The 17845-nt window shown below is 42.3% G+C and overlaps 2 protein-coding genes across 2 annotated transcripts; both read left to right on the top strand.

Annotated features, from left to right (window-relative positions):
- Positions 1-345: 345 nt before the first annotated feature.
- unc45a (unc-45 myosin chaperone A) lies at positions 346-10462 on the top strand. Its single transcript, XM_072673649.1, has 19 exons — positions 346-533; positions 961-1159; positions 1272-1447; positions 1583-1672; positions 1753-1920; positions 2154-2322; positions 2662-2832; positions 3080-3251; positions 4329-4629; positions 4828-4922; positions 5830-5971; positions 6645-6785; positions 6928-7055; positions 7281-7347; positions 7471-7584; positions 8155-8270; positions 8406-8523; positions 8623-8778; positions 9407-10462. The coding sequence occupies exons 2-19, from the start codon at positions 961-963 to the stop codon at positions 9689-9691; spliced, it is 2808 nt and encodes a 935-aa protein (XP_072529750.1). The 5' UTR covers positions 346-533; the 3' UTR covers positions 9692-10462.
- Positions 10463-11427: 965 nt separating this feature from the next.
- gdpgp1 (GDP-D-glucose phosphorylase 1) lies at positions 11428-13216 on the top strand. Its single transcript, XM_072673648.1, has one exon. The coding sequence runs from the start codon at positions 11639-11641 to the stop codon at positions 12728-12730; it is 1092 nt and encodes a 363-aa protein (XP_072529749.1). The 5' UTR covers positions 11428-11638; the 3' UTR covers positions 12731-13216.
- The last annotated feature ends 4629 nt before the right edge of the window (positions 13217-17845 follow it).

The following is a 17845-nucleotide window of genomic DNA, read 5'->3' as shown; positions in this document are numbered from 1 at the left end:
GTTAAAAAAAATACATCAATTATTTTTGCTTAGGCTTAAATGCTTAGATATAATTTTATATAGGCTTTTATACATGTATCTAAATTGTTACCTGAATTCTACAACATCGTAAACACCCAAAATACACACTGTCCATAATATCTATCTACCTTTTCCCTCACTCTTTTTAAATATATCTAAATAAATCATTTTTACATTGCTAAGAAGCCCAGATATATTCAGCACTCAGGCGCCTGCTCTGCTTATTTGCCTGTGGTGTTTGGCTGTAGGGGCTGACGGCGCTCACAGGCCTTTTATGGTAACAGCGTCTCCGGAGAGGGGGCGGGGCTAAGCGGCTGCGTCATCACTGTGCACCCTCAGAAGGAAAATAGGGAATGCTCCAGAAAAAGGCAAGGCAGGGAAGTCAGATAAGTCAGCATTTCCATTTTCTTTAGTTTAGGGGGCATCTGTTTACTTTACGCGAGGGGCGTGCGTGGATATCGCTGTGCGTAAAGTCGTCATCCAGGAAAAGTAACGCGCTGACGCAGAGAAAGGTAAGATGAATGAGGTGAAGCACCTTCCACACTGCACACAGCTACAGACAGACTCCAGTAGTTCACTGAGACACGGTGTAAACACAGCGATGTGTGCTCTGTAGTTCAGAGCGATTGCTCTGTATGTAGCTAGTGTTTTTATATTTATCCAAGAGGTCCATACCAGCTGTTGGGAACTACTGTAACACCAGTGGTGTTTGAAGCTGATAAGGGCCACTCACTCTCTCTACCAGATGATCAGATGATCCCAACATTAAGATGCTTTTGAGATCTGGGTCCTGGTCTGGTCCTGGTTTGAAGGATCAGATACTTTAATGCAGGAATATGCCTGCAAGTGTTGTCTAAGACCACGTTTGGGGACCACTTGATTACACTGACTCCCATATCCTAATGTTAAGTTACATTTTCTGCTCCTTCGATTCCTTAGATGACTCAAGACCCCTCGGCTCTGAAAGAAGAGGGGAATAACTTGTTTAAAAGCGGCGATGTCCAAGGAGCCCTCAGCTGCTACACCAAGGCTCTGAAAGTGAGCAGTGACTCTGAGAATGCCGTGCTCTACCGCAACCGCTCAGCCTGCTACCTCAAACTGGAGGAGTACAGCAAGGCTGAGGCAGATGCCACCAAAGGTACCCTAGTATCTGGAGCTGGATAATAATTGCAGATACAGTAGATAAGTGATGTATTATTTTTGAAGTTGTAAGTTTGTGCCCAGTCTGGTAACGTGTCTTTTTTCTCTAGCTCTCGATACTGACCAAGGGGACATCAAGGCCAGGTTCCGCAGGGCCCAGGCTTTACACAAGCTTGGCCGGCTGGATCAGGCCTTCTTGGATGCCCAGAAATGTGCACAACTGGAGCCCAAGAATAAAGCATTTCAAGAGTTACTAAGACAACTGAGTGTTCAGATCCAGCAGAAGGTGTGTGAAACAGTACTAGTACAAAAATATAATAATAGTGGCAACCAGAATACCCTGATAATTGAACTATCCACGGTTTAGTTTGTGACCTGATGATGTGGCAATATTTGTTCATATCTGGTCTCATTCCTCTAGGCTGTGCAGCTGTCATCCACAGACTCCCGAGTTCAGCAGATGTTTAAACTCCTGTTGGACAGCTCTGCCCAAGACTCAGACAGACAGAAGGTACTCAGACATCTGAGACAGTGGTATTAGCTATTAAAATATTGATACTGAAAATATATTGATATATTTGTTTTCTCTAGGCTGCTCAGAACCTGGTGGTGCTGTCTCGTGAAGATGCAGGAGCAGAGCAGATCTTTAGGAATGATGGTGTAAAGCTTCTGCAGAACCTGCTGGGCTCTCATCAGGAGGACTTTGTCCTTTCAGCACTAAGGACACTGGTTGGCCTGTGTACAGGACACCAATCGAGGGTGAGGTGATCTTTTCCAGATCAACTCTTATTAAGAGTGTGCTTGTGTTTTTTTTCTTGAAACCATATGGGAAAACTGGACATATTGTTCATGTAGAATTTACAAATGTTTAATAAAAACTGTTTAGTTTATGATAATATTACAGAGCTGTTGGGCTGTTATGCTTGAGAATTCATGTAGCTGAATTCCCTCACCTTGTTTATGCAAATATATATTTTTTTATATATATATAGACCATGGCCATAGTGAATGAGCTGGGCATGGACCGGCTGTGTGGGGTCATGGGCTCAGGGGCATCAGCTGTGTCCCTGTCTGCCTGTCACCTGCTTCAAGTGATGTTTGAGGCTCTCACTGAGGGCATGAAGAAGGATTTCAGAGGAAAGGATGAGGCCATACTGCCAGGTGAGGGACCTATAATTTCAGTTAAGAACAATTGACAAGTATTACAAATAATCTAAATTAAACCTTTTGATATATGATAATAAGTGCTCTGATATTAAATTAGATTTATTTTATATTTAATACAATGACATTGCCTTTATTTAGGGTTTAACTTTATTTACACAACTATATAATGTCCAGTGTTTGGTCTACACTGGGTCTGGGGAGCGAGTCCACTCTTATTTTCTGTTATGGCATGATCCTAGACTGGGTCACAGCATTCTCTTTTATCAGCAGCAGTACACAGTCTGTGAGTTTAGATATATACAATATCTAAATTTATATATTCCTTTGATACAGAGCCTTCCCGTGAGCTGCGTTCCATGCTGCGGCACCTTATCGACATGCTTCCTGCATCAGACGTGTCTGGGCCAGGACGTGACAGCGCAGTTAACCTGCTAGTCAAACAGGTGCCCAGGAAATCTCAGAAAAACCCAGACAACTCCCTTACCCTGTGGGTCATCGACAATGGTGAGGATCACCACACTTCCTCTCATTTGCTGGTATACCTTCCCTACTTAGCCTGTACCAGAAAAGTAAATAATTTCAGTAGTGTTGACATGACTGTTGATTCATTTAATTTGCCTGAAAGAGCTTCATTTAAAATGTGCCAAAGTACATCTGCTTCTCTGATTGGTGGATGAGTTGCTCATGGGTGCCCTTACTAGCCCTTGATCTCATCTAATGAACAGTCTGGGCTCCGTTGTTTACCCCACAGGGATCAAGAAGATTCTTGAAGTGGCGGGAACGGTTCCTGAGATTACAGACGGGCCGCCGTTGACTGACAACACCCCCATGAACTGCTCTGTGCTTCTCAACAAGCTGTATGATGATCTGAAGAGTGACAAAGAGAGGGAGAACTTCAACAAACTGTGTGAAGAATATGTACAGTGAGTATTGCTTATTGTTCAGAGGTAACAAGTGTAAAAACATTCTTGGTTACCTGTAAAAAAAAAATAAAATAAAAAATATGTATAAAAAATGAAAATCAAAAACATGTAAAATATTGAATGGAACAATGATTTAATTACAGTTAAGAAGCAGCACATTACAAAACTTCAGATTTCAGTGTTTGGTTGATTTTATATTCTATTCTATTCTCTTATCTATTTATAAATAGATATAGATATTATTTTGATTAATTACGTATTACATTAATCACTGACCTTATACAAAGACACATCTCTAGTCTGAAAAAAAAGTAATAATACAAAAAAAAAAAAAAAAAAATATATATATATATATATATATATATATATATATATATATATATATATATATATATATAATTTTATTATTATTATTATCATGGCTTCAATTTACACTATATGGACAAAAGTATTGGGACATCTGCTCATTCATTGTTTCTTCTGAAATTAATTAAAAAAGATACCTGCTTTTGTCGGAGTAACTGTCTCCACTGTCCAGGGAAGAGGTTCTACTAGATTTTAGAGCATTTCTGATTGCATTCACTGACAGGAGCATTGGTGGTCAGGATGTTGGATGGTCACCACCCCCATCTCATCCCCAACTCATTCCAGAAGTATTGTAGCTCCATCATTAGAGAACACAGAGAAGAGAAGAGTTGCTCCACAGTTAAATTCTTGGGGGGTTTATACTCCTCTAGCCCACACCTGGCATTAGGCATGGTGCCAGTAGGTTCATGTTCATCTGCTCCAGAGAGTCCTATTCTATTGGTAATACTTTGCTACAGGGACTAGACAAGCTGTGTGCCATTGTAGATTTGCCTACATAACTACTGGTGTGTTATTGATAGCTTTGTTTATTCCGTGTCACAATCTTGCTCCCTCCAACATAGGTCCTAAAATTTTGTGCTATGCCATTGGACTGGAGAAGCTGCACACTAGTGGAATATAGCCAATACAAACAGCGCTCCAAGTCTTTCAAACATTGCAGTGTTTCAATAAAACCAAAACACTGTGTCCTCTTCTGGTTCATCTCTGCAGGTACCACTTTGGAGGCACAGGCTTGGAAAGTAAACTACGTGCAATCCAGACTGTTTCGGTCCTTCTGCAGGGCCCCAGTGATGTGGGCAACCGCACCTTGGAGATGCCCGGCATCATGGATGCTGTCATTTCTCTGTGTGCCTCTGAGAACATCACCCACCAACAGGTGGCAGTAGAGACACTAATCCATGCTGCAGGCAAGGCCAAGAGAGCCTCCTTCATCACAGCCAATGGAGTGGCACTGCTGAAGGACCTTTATAAGAAGAGTGAAAATGAGCAGATACGAGTGCGAGCTCTCGTGGTGAGTACTACCTTAAAGCAGCACGTAATGTGGACAAAGGTCTCTAATTATAATGCAGTGTTAATCATTTCAGTGAATTCACTGGTTACAGGTTAATAAAGTGAGTCATATTAAGTGGTTAGCAGAGTAGTTCTAATGTTATCTGATAAATTATTATTATGTATGAGAATCTTTTTAAGATAAAGCATTGTTTTGCAGGGACTGTGTAAACTTGGCTCGGCTGGAGGAACAGATTTCAGCATGAAGCAGTTTGCAGAAGGGTCAACTCTTAAACTTGCCAAACAATGCAGGAAGTATGTTTTTTGTTTCCAGACGGTTCCATGACTCAACAAGCATTGAAAAGACATTTGGCCAGATTTACAGAGATGTTAGGAGGAATACTGTTGCAGAAACACGGTTGCTCATTCCTATACCAGGGTTACCAACTAGTTCTACCATTTGTGGGAAAACTGCCACTAGTTCCCTCAGTTACAGCACTGTTAGTCATTCATAAACCACACCATCACACAAAAATGTCTACCTAAATGATAGGAAATATTTTCTGTAAACACACTGTAGTGATAAAACCATGAGACATGCTGAGAATTGCAACTGTAACTTCAGAAATAGGGCTATTCTACAGTGTTGCGGGGTATAGTAGTGACCAATGAGCCAGAACATTACGATCATAATGAGAGCTGCCACTATGCAAATGTTTGTCCATTATGTCCCCCTGAGAAGTTATGCAGACATGCCCCAACAATTCACATGATGCACATTTCTCCAAGGTCCAGTTCCAACACTAGTGTGTGTCCAATGAAGGCTCCTTGAAGGTGGACAGGGAATTGCATGGTTACTCTTAACTGGTCTCTGGCTATGCAGCTGCCTTTGCAGCAGGGGGTGCTGTGATGTTAGACACATCTGTCCTGTAACCATTAAAAAAATAATAAATCTGAGAGTTGTGCCACAGAAGACCTTATGTGGGTTTGGCCCAGATAGGATATTCCTTATTGCCCTCATACATTTATCTACCTTATGTACCCAACAATGTTCCACTGTTTGTGATTTGTTTGTTAGCCTTGCCGTTTTTAACCCGGTGATGTGTACAATCTGGACCTTCATTCTTGCCCATTCTCTTTTCCCCCACATCCAACATATCAACTACAAGTAGTGACAGTCCTGGCTTTTTCCTCTTCTGTAATGCATGTCTTTTCTTGGCAGGTGGTTGTGTAATGACTCTCTTCCTCCGACCTCCCGCCGCTGGGCTATTGAAGGTCTGGCCTACCTTACCTTTGATGCTGATGTGAAGGAGGACTTCGTGGATGATAAGAATGCTCTTCAGGCCATGTTTCAGCTGGCTAAGGTAAAAGTTTTGTTAACTCCAAGAACTGCTTTACACCAAAGGCTACAGCAGTGGAATTTAATCCAAGGCTGTTGACTGGGGTAGGAAAGCACATCCTATATTCCTAATAACTCAACTGGTTTAGAGAACAGTGACTGACAAAAGTCTCTTCTGTATAGTTTAACATTTATTCATATGTCTGCGTTTAGACATTGGGGTTTTATGAGGTTCTCTAAAAAGGAAATACAGAGGTTTTTGAGATTCAGTGAGTAACATGCATGCATTGTGCAGTGTTTTGATCTCTGTTTTTCCCGTCCACACACACTGAAACCTGAGAACCCTGGAGAGCATTGAAGAGCATTTTCGCAAAGCTCAGTTTTCAGTGACTAATAACAGTTTTCGTTTTCATGTGTACGGGAGGCAAAAATGCAGACAAAAACTTTATTAAAATAAATATACAGATACATGTGGAAGGGCCCAGCCATTGGCAGTTTTTCACAAAGATTTACTAGCTTAAAGTGTTCGGATGTCATTGAGAATAAATGTCTGCCCTTCCCTTCCGAGTAGATGAAATCTCTTAAATGTTGCTATAATGGCAGTTACGCCATGATCCCATAAAATAATAGGATAGATATTCATAGGCCACTCAGTCATTCTGTCCCTCACTCAGCATTTAATTCTTTTGTATTTTCAGTCTGAGGACAAGACAGTACTGTTTGCCATCGGTTCCACTTTGGTAAACTGTACCAACAGTTATGATGTGGAGAAGCCAGATCCGCAGTTGGTTGAACTGGCCAAATATGCCAAACAGCATGTACCTGAACAGCACCCAAAGGTATTTGTATTCAACAGCATACTAAGCATACTAAACCACACCCTAGACCAGCAGTGCTAAACGAAAAACGTAATAAGCTTTGTCGCTAATATAGAGCTATATCAATTGGAAAGCAATAACAATAACTGTTGTTTACGTATAGGATGCTCAATCTTTTGTGGAGAAGCGTCTGGTCAAGCTGTTGGAGGCCGGGGTGGTGTCAGCGCTGGTGTGTATGGTCAAACAGGAAAGCCCTGCACTCACTGAGACATGCAGAGAGTGCATTGCCAGGTCTGTGTAACTGTTTCTAACCACCACATCGGTTTTACACTTCTTATTTACTTGTGTTAATAAGTAAAAATAAAGTTACATTAGGAAGCTAGGAGGCATTAGGTGGATACCTTTAAGATGTAAAGTGTGCAGAGAGTGGTTTGACTGTATTTTATCTCTCAGTGCTGTCTGCCAGAATCTTTCCCACTGTGCTCATAACAGATGATTTTTCCCCTATTCTGGCAGAGTGTTCCTGGCTCTAGTTGAGCGGCAGGAGGACAGAGGAATGGTAGTGGCACAGGGAGGAGGAAAAGTAAGAAGAAACCTGTCCCCACACCAACCAAAAATCAAAATACTGATTCCAGTCATTAATACTGATTAATTACCGCAGTTTATTTAGATGATGCTGATAAGATTTTATTGATCACCCTTGCAGGCCTTATTACCTCTGGTTTCAGAGAGCACAGATTTGGGCAAGATCAAAGCAGCACAAGCACTGGCCAAGATCACCATCACCTCAAACCCTGAGATTGCCTTTCCTGGAGAGAGGGTGAGACATTATTCTGACTCTTCTGGGTTTAGATTGAAAGCCCACTTGTCACTGGAGGTCTTTGTGGGATGTTTGAGGGTGTGAAGGAGAGAAGTGTGATATTGCAGACCTCTGTTTGTTACTACCAACGTCATTTAGAAGTTATGTAAATTTGTTAAGATAAACTTACCAAGCACTTTCTTCATGGCATGGATTCCACAAGCATTCATTTGAGATTCTGGTCCATGTTGACATGATTGTCGTGCAATTCCTGTAGATTTTTCAGAAGCACTTATAAACTGCCAATCTCCTGATCTACCACATCCCAGGTTGGATTCTGTTCTGGTTACTAGGAAGGGCACTGAAGATCACTGATCTCACTGTCATGGTCCTGAAACCAGTTTTAAAATGTTTGCTTTGTGACATGGTGCCTTATCATGCAGGAAGTATCCATTAGTATACAACTCCATAATAAAAAAATACTGTTCACTGTTACACCCTTTTTGAGTATTTATGCATGCTGTATTTGTCATAATTGTGACCTTTGATCTGTTTGTTTGTTTGTTTGTTTGTTTGTTTGTTTGTACGTAGGTTTACGAGGTGGTGCGTCCCCTGGTCAGTCTCTTGGCTCTGGACTGTTCTCTCTTGCAGAATTTTGAGTCTCTGATGGCTCTCACCAACCTGGCTGGTATTAGTGACAGACTCAGGTTAGCCTAGCATCATGAATCAAAACAGTAATGGGCCATGATTACTTTTACAGTCTTGTGTTATAAAGTGAGTTTTTACAGTATTTAGATGCTTTTAGACATTTTACTTATTTTAACCTATTGTTGGGCTTCCAGGCAGAAGATCATTAAGGAGAAAGCCGTGCCTAAAGTGGAGGGCTACATGTTTGAGGAGCATGACCTTGTGCGAGCAGCTGCCACTGAGTGCATGTGTAACTTAATCTTAAGCCCTGAGGTAGGTGCCCACTCTGAGCCCTGAGGTATGTGCCAATTTGAGGTGTGGTATTAGAATAGAATTAGAATGGTTTTGTGTTTTTTATTTGATCCCCTTAAGGTGCAGAAGCTTTACCTGGCCACAGACAGCGACCGATTAAAACTCTTGGTGTTGTACTGCGGTGAGGATGATGAGAGGCTGAGGAAGGCTGCAGCAGGAACTCTGGCGGTGTTGACTGGGGAAATGCCAGAGGTGTGTGCTCGGATCCCCGGCATGGTGAGTTATTTGACCCAAAAGCTGTTTGTTCTTTCATGACAGATTTTAGCATGACACAGAGTGTTCAATAAACTGGGGCTGGGGAGCAGTTTTTTCTAAAGGTTCTTTTGGTTGCCAAATTGTATATAAAAGTGTATATAAAAAAATCTCCCTTTTAAAAATGAAAAATACTGCTACACAGTATTAAAAAAATAATGAAAAAAAAGTGCTACACATGCGGTCAGAACTAGTGATTATCAACAATCTGCTGATTGTTTTCTCAATAAATTAATTGACTGGTTAGAAAATTGGTGTGATTCTCTGTTTGGTTGCATTTTATTTGTTTAATAGTGGTATTAAGCACATGTACACAGTATAGATAGAAAACCTTCAATTTTCTTACCATGGTATACCACTGCAACCCTTCTCTTCTGTCCAAAGATAAATAAACATATTGTATAGAAATAATTCCTGTTTTCAACATGAACAGCCCAACAGTTAATTCATTCCTGAGCCTTGTACACTGTGAAACGTCAGTCTACCAGGATTTCAACTCTAGCTTACCTTAACGTTAACCCCATAACATTTAGTTAATTAAGGAGTTACTTGCATTTTCATGTTACATCCAGTCTCTTCCTCCTCCCTGTAGACCAGTCATTGGCTGGAGATCCTGCAGGCGCTGCTGCTGAGTGAGAGTCAGGACCTCCGGCACCGTGGTGTGGTCATCACTCTGAACCTGATGCAAGCAGATAGGAGTCTGGCAGAGAAGCTGATGGAGAGCGAGGCACTGGAGATCCTCTCTGTTCTGGCTAAAACAGCTGATGCCAGCCAGGCCTCCATCGCCAGGGTATCCCAGCACTGCCTGGACCTGGCTCTGGAGTATGGTCTCATTAGAAACAATGAGGAGGAAGCCAATGGAAAGTCTGCACCATAATTAGAAGGATCATGCAGACAGCTCTCACTACATGTCTTAAAATGACTATTTGCAATACTTTTTTATTTAATATGTGTGTCCCTGTGTGAGTCTTTAGTGCTGTACCAGTGTGTGCAACCTAATAGGATGAAGATTGAAGAATGAAAGCATGGACATGTTGAGGGCCATTCCGGGAGCAAGAGGGCATAATCTTTGATTAATATTGGGATTTTATTTTGGAATTTAATATGAAACAAACATAAGTGATCGTAAGTGGGCAGGAATCATTTCACAGAAGTGAAAATGAATCAGTAACTTATTGTAGGCAACATGTTGAAGTCTTAAACTGGCCTTTCTATTATTTCACATTCAAGACAAAAAAGGCACACATTTAAAAAGACCAAATATTTTATCCACTTCCACCATTCCTTTTTTTGCACTGTTGTTTTTTTCCTCTTTCGAGCATAGTACTTTTGCATTCCACTGTATCATTCACATTGTCAAATAAGCTGATGACCAATCATGATACGATTGTGTTTAAGTCATATAGAAATTGTCAAATGATTTTGAATATGAATGAAAAAACATGGCTTACAGTACTAGTTTCTTTTTATGAATTACAGAGTTCAGCACGCTGCCTTTTCTACTCTTTTATTCATCACCTCACTGTGTGAAATGATGCACTTAGTGCCTTTTCAGGCACTTACTTACTGCAGGTTTGATGCAGTTTTTATATACCATTGAAAGACTACTACATATCCAATATAAAAAATAAAAGCAGTGTGTAAGTCATTACAGACATCGTTTCTTTGCCTGAACATACTATATATATATGTTGGGAGGGCAGATTCCCGTTTTGTCAAGCTCACAAAACATTGTCCTTGGCTAAATCTCAAATTGCCCCCCGTTTCCATATTTTCAGTTCTACACCAGGGGCTAAAGTCAAGAGGGGACAGAAATGATCTCTGTCAGGTGGATATTTACATTTTACATTTAAGGCATTTAGCAGACGCTCTTATCCAGAGCGACTTACAAAAGTGCTTATGGTAATTTTGATCCTCTGATTCAAAGGGCCTGTAGATACTCTCAGAGATACCCGCAGTGCTTTGGGTTAAATCTTTGTGGTGGGTATAGAGCTACTCAGCTGGGGGGCAGTATAAGTCTAATGTGCTGGAGTAGTTCACTTGAACAACAATACACTGCAACTCAAAAGTCCTTAATTAAAAATATGAAGTCAATAACCAACTGAATATGTTAATCAGTAATAATAGTAATAATAATAAGAAGCTGTCCTAACATCATCTTTAAATTATTTTATAATAAATATATTAATCAAACAGTACTTTTAAGAATCTCTGATATTTTAGTGAGATAGGCTTTACGTGATTGCTGGGTGAACTATATTAAAACTTAAAAATAAGGAGAAAAGCTGTATATGAGACCCACTCAAACGTGAGAACGCCCTCTCATTTAGGGACTGGGTGTCACTGGGAGTATTGACTTTTAACGCCGACAGGTGGCGCTCATTATCTTATTACCAAAACAAATAACACGTGACACAGATACATCGTATTATTTATTTTTTTTCTACAGTGAATATATATTCCTTGCCTTAAGCATAAAAATTACGTTGGTTTATATTTCCGGTGTTTAATAAATATTAATAAAACATAATAATATTAAAAATAAATGAACGCCGTCACACACAGTCACGTGATGCACCGGGTTTCCTCTGACCAGTCAGAGACGTGGACTGCTATGACGTGTCAGAAAGCGTTGAATGGGAGTAAACACGTGTTTCAGCAAGCTGTAGCCCCGGGGAAGCCGTAGCCTCGTCGTTTTGAGCCCGGTCTCTGAGTCTGAGTCGTGGCTGATCGCGTACAGTAAAGAAGGGACTTTCTTTTAGGCGTGTGGTAAAACCTGAAGAGACCGAAAGCCCCCCGGCCTACACACTTCCGTGGTCAAGCCATGGACAGCACCACACCCTTATTCGCCTACACTGAGCAGGACTTCGTGTGTGAGGTCGACAGGGCTAGTGGAGAACCTACAACGCACTCCAAGTTTGACCTGGCTCTGAGGTCCGGCTGGAAGGAGGCGATGAGTCGCGGCTTGTTTAGATATCACCTAGGGGAACTGGAGACGAGGGTCCTTTCCGGCGAGGCGGGGTACATCGCCCAGCTCAACATCCAGAGGGGCATCGAGAGACGAAAACCTCAGGAGATCCTCAGCATCCGTCAGAAATTCGACCCCAAACAGTTCAACTTCAACAAGATCAACCCTGAGGAGGTGCTGTTTGAAATTTGTAGAGCTGACCCGAGATCAGCTGAGAGCTGTCATCAGAACGGTGCGACCACCGGCTCGTGCATGGTGATCATAAACGTGAGCCCCCTGGAATTCGGACACAGCCTGCTGGTGCCTGAGCCAGCACGATGCTACCCTCAGATCCTAATCCCCCTGGCCGTCCAAGTCGGGATCGAGTCGGTGTTCCTGAGCGCTGATCCTGGGTACCGAGTGGGGTTTAACAGCCTGGGAGCCTTCGCCTCGGTCAATCACTTACACCTGCATGGATATTACCTGAACCACACGCTGAGGGTCGAGTGGGCGCCCACGGAGCCCCTAGTTCCAGAGAAGTGTGTATACCGGCTCACAGGCTTTCCCAGCGCCTTCATGCTCTACACTGAGGGCCAGGACCCGGCTGGGACCGCCGCAGCCGTCTGCAGACTCACAGACATCCTCGTGGACAGAAACATTGCACACAACGTGTTTATGTGCCGAGGCTGCCCACCCAGCAGCGAGGCAGGACCCTCGGGCCTCAGACGCGGAGTGCGGGTCTGTATATGGCCACGGGTCTCCTGCTTCGGGTCTAAGGAGGAATCCGCCTTCAACGTGGCTCTGTGTGAGCTAGCCGGACACCTTCCGTTCAAAAACAGGGAGGACTTCAACAACATCGACGAGGACGGAGTTAAAGCCATCGTTCAGAGATACGTCCTCAACGACCAGCACTTCACTGACCTACAGCAAGTAGTTGTTGGACAGCTGTGGGGTGGTTTAGCTAAATGACTGAAAATGAGGATTCAGGGTGGGCAGAATTCAGTTCAGTCAGAATGACAGGTCTTCTGCTAATTACATTATTACAATGTTGACAAGACTGATATCTACAAATAGCACTATAGTGGCCTACAGTATTTGGAAACAGAAAAAGCACCTGTGGCCTCCAGATAGCAGTATTACTGAGGTATGATTACCTTTAGTCTGGTTTTAGGAGAAGAAAACACAACAATGCACTATAATTAAAACCTGTAATGTATATTTATGTATATTTTTCATAGCAGCACTTATGAACACTCCTCAATGCGATACTGTAACCCCAATTCTATATGCTTGAATATCAGATGTTCTCAATACCACTCAGTACAGTAGTATGCTACAGTCACTGCTTTCTAATGACAGTAGTGTTGTTGGTAAGTAATCGTTAGTGTATGTGACACAAAGGACAGGAATCCGTTTTGTGAGACTTGATCAAGAATAAAATGACCTAAGTGAAAATGTGTGTTTTTATGAGCTGTGTAATGAGCTACCCAGGGAGTGGGCCTGTGTGAACAGAGCACTGGACAGGCCTCTTTATCAGTCCACAACATGCAGAATGGACGTGAAGAGCTTTTGGGTGTCTTTATGTCCTTTGCAGCTGTTTCTGAGGTGACTTATCTGCAGGATTGCATGTGACCAGTATCTGGATTGAATCCTGGTCAGATTTTAGCCACATGCATTTACACTGTGTGGTCAAATGTGTCTCCGGTTAGTCAGACTGAAACGGGCTGGAATATGCTAATTCACGCGTCGCACAAAAATGTTCTTACTGGTGTTCAGGTTGTATTTGTATCTGTTTTAAATAAGTCTTGGGTGCGTTTACACTTGCATTTTTGTGTGGCTTGGCCTTGCCAAGATATAATCCTCGTACATAAAACAAATGAAGTGACCAGGTGTAAACGGGGTCAGTGTTACTGTAGAATTAGCTGTGCCCATTGGCTCTGAGGGTTTATAAGGTCTTTACATCCTGAGGGATCATTTTTCAGGCATTACTGAGATTTTTAGAAAATAGATTAATTTAATAAATACACATTATGATTATTCATTGAAACTTGGTGTCAGGATAAGTTTGCTCATTGAGAAAATGAGGCCACTCCCATTTTTTTTATCGCAACAATAGCATAAGAATTGAATAATTGAGGAGAGGCTTTCCTTAAAAGGGGGCATGGCTTATGTGTAACAGGAAGGTACGCATCACCTTATTTTTGCTGAAGTTTATGGTTAGCATGTATGAACACTGATCATGCTAAACCTGGCCTACAGTATCCTACTGCAATTTGTTTACTCTATAGGCCTCTATAGTCCACAGTCTTTCTCTCCTCCACCTCCCAGAACACCTGAGCCAGGTATTCAACATAGTCCTTGGTGTGCTAGGAGCTGTGAGAAAGCATAAAATGTGTCCCAGAGGACTGTGTAGGTAGACCCCTGTCCTAGATGAAGACAAAGCTTGGCTGAACAACACCACCACATAAATCATTAACCCTTCACAGACCTGCTAACTCCCAGTCTAACAAGCTAAGCAGGGTAAATGCTGTGGAAGGATGACGTCTTAGTAATACTGTACATTTCTGTAAATACGGTTACATGCACATGTGGTTGTAGGGAAATCATACAATTCCTAGAAATTACAATATACATGCAGTACTTCTTTCATCCACAGCAGGGAGCAGTTGCACAATGCTCAGTCATGTTATTTGGCAAAGTGGAGACCTCTACAGGATCCATCCCAGCCAGGACTCCCACAGATATGACAAGTTCCTGCAGCTCAGTGAACAACTATACCAAGAGAAGGTGGTATCAGGAGCCATGGAGGAGATATATACGGTATAGATATAAGAAACAGAAGATCCGTCGGGGATATAACATCTCCCCATAGATATATGTGAAGCTGTATTTACTGCTCTGTGCAAATCTATCTTTTTTTTAATAAAAAGGTTGTTGTTGATTTGCTCTCTCTGTTTTGACAGACCGTCCTTACAGAGGTTAGATGGTGTGGTAATTGCTGTGTAGTCAGGTGGCCAAGTGTGAGCCTCATCTCTGCTCAGTGTAAGAAGATGCTGAACATGAAGATTGCCAGGGCGTTGCTGGTTGCCAGGGAGGCAGCAGAGCTGTGGCCAGCAGAAGCAGCCACTGGTGCAAAGAGCAGGCAGCTGTCTGTACCTTCACTGTAAGTTCAGACTCAGCTGGTGATGGAATTTTCCAAATCCATGTGCTGGATGGGAGCGTCCAACTAGCATGCAATGGTGCATAGGTGCCTAAAACCTAGGCGCAGTACTGTATATAAACATATACTACATGGACAAAAGTACTGGGACACCTGCTTATTCACTGTTTTCACTGAAAGTACAAGCAGTACTCCTGCTTTTGTTGGAGTAGCTGTATCTACTGTCTAGGGAAGGCTTTCTACTAGATTTTGGAGCATTACTGTGAGAATTTGATTACAATCAGCAACAAGAGCGTAAGTGTCAGGATGTTGGACAATCACCACCCAACTCATCCCCAATTCGTCAAAAAGGTATTGGATGGAGCACCATCATTCATCATTCATCATTCATCATACATCAATCTACAAACATGTAGACATCTGTTTCTCTGCATAGTCTGTTAGCCTCCTTTTACCGTGTTCTTCAGTGGTCAGGACCCCACAGGACCACCACAGGGCAGCCATTATTTGCATGGTGGGTCGTTCTCAGCACTGCAGTGACACTGACATGGTAGTGGTGGTGTTAGTGTTTGTTGTGCTGGTATGAGTGGATCAGACACATCAGGGCTGCTGGACACACTACCACTGCAATGCTGAGAATGACCCATTCTGTGGGGTCCTGGACATTGAAGAACAGGTTGAAAGGAGGCTAACAAAGTGTGTCCAGAAACAAATGGACTACAGTCAATTATAGACTGTCTAAAGTGCTCCTATATGATATGTGTGTGTGTGTGTGTGTGTGTGTGTGTGTGTGTGTGTGTTTGTGTATATAAATATATAGGTTGGCAAATAACAAGCCAATGCAGCTTAAATAGGGTAACAGTATTCCAGTCACTCTTTGGAGTCTACATTTACCTGATCATAAAAGATCTGTAACAGGATCTAATGCTGGGATATATAATATGAATATAATCTGAATCACTCTTTGTCTCTTATTTTCCAGGAATGTCTTTTTAGGAAACTGGATAGGATCTTTATAGGAGCAGGCCATGTCAAGCAAGGCCTCTGCATGTGGGACAAGTGTCAGCAAGTTGGGTGAAGTTCAGAGTTTGCAGGTTCTAATGCAGTAATAATTCACGTGAATTATCTGGAAGTGATCACATCTTTGTTAATAGGGTGGCTGGTTGGTGTTTTGGAAAGAGTCATTCAGAAATGTTCTCCTTACAGTCAGGTCCCCAGTGCTGGTGACAGATTGTTTTCTAATGTTGGCTCTGTATAATGACACTGTGAAAATACATTTAAAAGGAAGCATGTGCCTGAAGTGTGGACTCTAAGCTTTAACTCAATATTGCATCAACCATGTTAAGAATTACAGCCATTTTTACATAATCCCTCAATTTGGAAGAACTGGAATCAACTCCAGACCTTCATCATTAATGACAACAGGCCAGACCTGGACTTAAACTGGAGCTCATGCATGAGCATCTGCATGTTTAATTACAAATAAAGAAAGAAAATGACTGAAAATCATGGTTCCTTTTTTTAAACTGGTGCTTTTTTGTCTGAAATGACCTATTCCCTAATGTATTGTACCCCTATAACGGCTTGTATACTCTTCAACTGTTATCTGCAAAAATCTACTACAGGATCTACATGAGCATTAATAATGTATCAGTGGTGTGTGTGTGTGTATGTGTGTGTGTTAAAAGAGGTGCACTGGGATTAAAACAAACTAACAGGAACAAACATCTTACAGTTTTATGTACGTCCCTATTTTATTTCTTTTTTTGTAATTACTCCCCCTGTCTTTTCGTTTCTCAGGCTCTCTCTCTGTGTCTGTCTCTCTCTGCCTTTTCTTTCATTGTTTAAAGAGTCGTTAAATTGAGCCTGTGGCCACAAATGCTTATTAATTCCAGATGAAGGCTTCTGTTACTAGGACTAGTTTAATCAGGAAAGTCCTGTGTCATCAGCTTGCACTGAAGGAGTACTCTGGTGTATTTCTTGTGCGGTGCATTCTCATATCATATGACTGTGACGGAGGTGTTGCTGTGTACTTTAAACTGGCTGTCTGGTATGTTTATAGTATTCCCTGTGTAAGACTGCTTGTCACAATAAGCCTACTGAACATGAGGTAATGTAGGGGGAACTTATAGTCATAGTCATGAACAAAACAAACATTGCATGCTTATTTATGTGACGCAGGCCTACACACGTTTATGTATTGTATAAGATATTAATAACAACCCTATTTCCTCAAAAAAAAAAAAAAAACCAACATAATTTAACCAACACTCCTGTGAGAATCCTAACTGTGTCCTCTCTACTGACTTTCACTGCTTAGCCAGGAGGCTACCGTCCTCTCTACTGGCTTTCACTGCTTAGCCGAGAGGCCAGCGTCCTCTCTACTGACTTTCACTGCTTAGCCGAGAGGCTACCGTCCTCTCTACTGACTTTCACTGCTTAGCCGAGAGGCTACCGTCCTCTCTACTGACTTTCACTGCTTAGCCGAGAGGCCAGCGTCCTCTCTACTGACTTTCACTGCTTAGCCGAGAGGCCAGCGTCCTCTCTACTGACTTTCACTGCTTAGCCGAGAGGCCAGCGTCCTCTCTACTGACTTTCACTGCTTAGCCGAGAGGCTACCGTCCTCTCTACTGGCTTTCACTGCTTAGCCGGGAGGCCAGCGTCCTCTCTACTGACTTTCACTGCTTAGCCGAGAGGCCAGCGTCCACTCTACTGACTTTCACTGCTTAGCCGAGAGGCCAGCGTCCACTCTACTGGCTTTCACTGCTTAGCCGAGAGGCCAGCGTCCTCTCTACTGGCTTTCACTGCTTAGCCGAGAGGCCAGCGTCCTCTCTACTGGCTTGCACTGCTTAGCCGAGAGGCCAGCGTCCACTCTATGGCTTTCACTGCTTAGCCGAGAGGCTACCGTCCTCTCTACTGACTTT

This window comes from Salminus brasiliensis, chromosome 2 (genome assembly GCF_030463535.1).
Source record: "Salminus brasiliensis chromosome 2, fSalBra1.hap2, whole genome shotgun sequence".
NCBI lineage: Eukaryota > Metazoa > Chordata > Actinopteri > Characiformes > Bryconidae > Salminus > Salminus brasiliensis.
Note: the sequence above shows the minus strand (reverse complement) of the source record. Positions and strands in the feature narration are given on the sequence as shown.

Excerpts from the sequence above, each read along its gene's own strand:
- unc45a (XM_072673649.1), top strand. The coding sequence starts at position 961 with ATGACTCAAGACCCCTCGGCTCTGAAAGAAGAGGGGAATAACTTGTTT. Across the intron at positions 4,923-5,829 it reads CTTGCCAAACAATGCAGGAA|GTGGTTGTGTAATGACTCTC; the intron begins GTATGTTTTTTG and ends TTTTCTTGGCAG. Across the intron at positions 8,271-8,405 it reads GGTATTAGTGACAGACTCAG|GCAGAAGATCATTAAGGAGA; the intron begins GTTAGCCTAGCA and ends TTGGGCTTCCAG.
- gdpgp1 (XM_072673648.1), top strand. The coding sequence starts at position 11,639 with ATGGACAGCACCACACCCTTATTCGCCTACACTGAGCAGGACTTCGTG.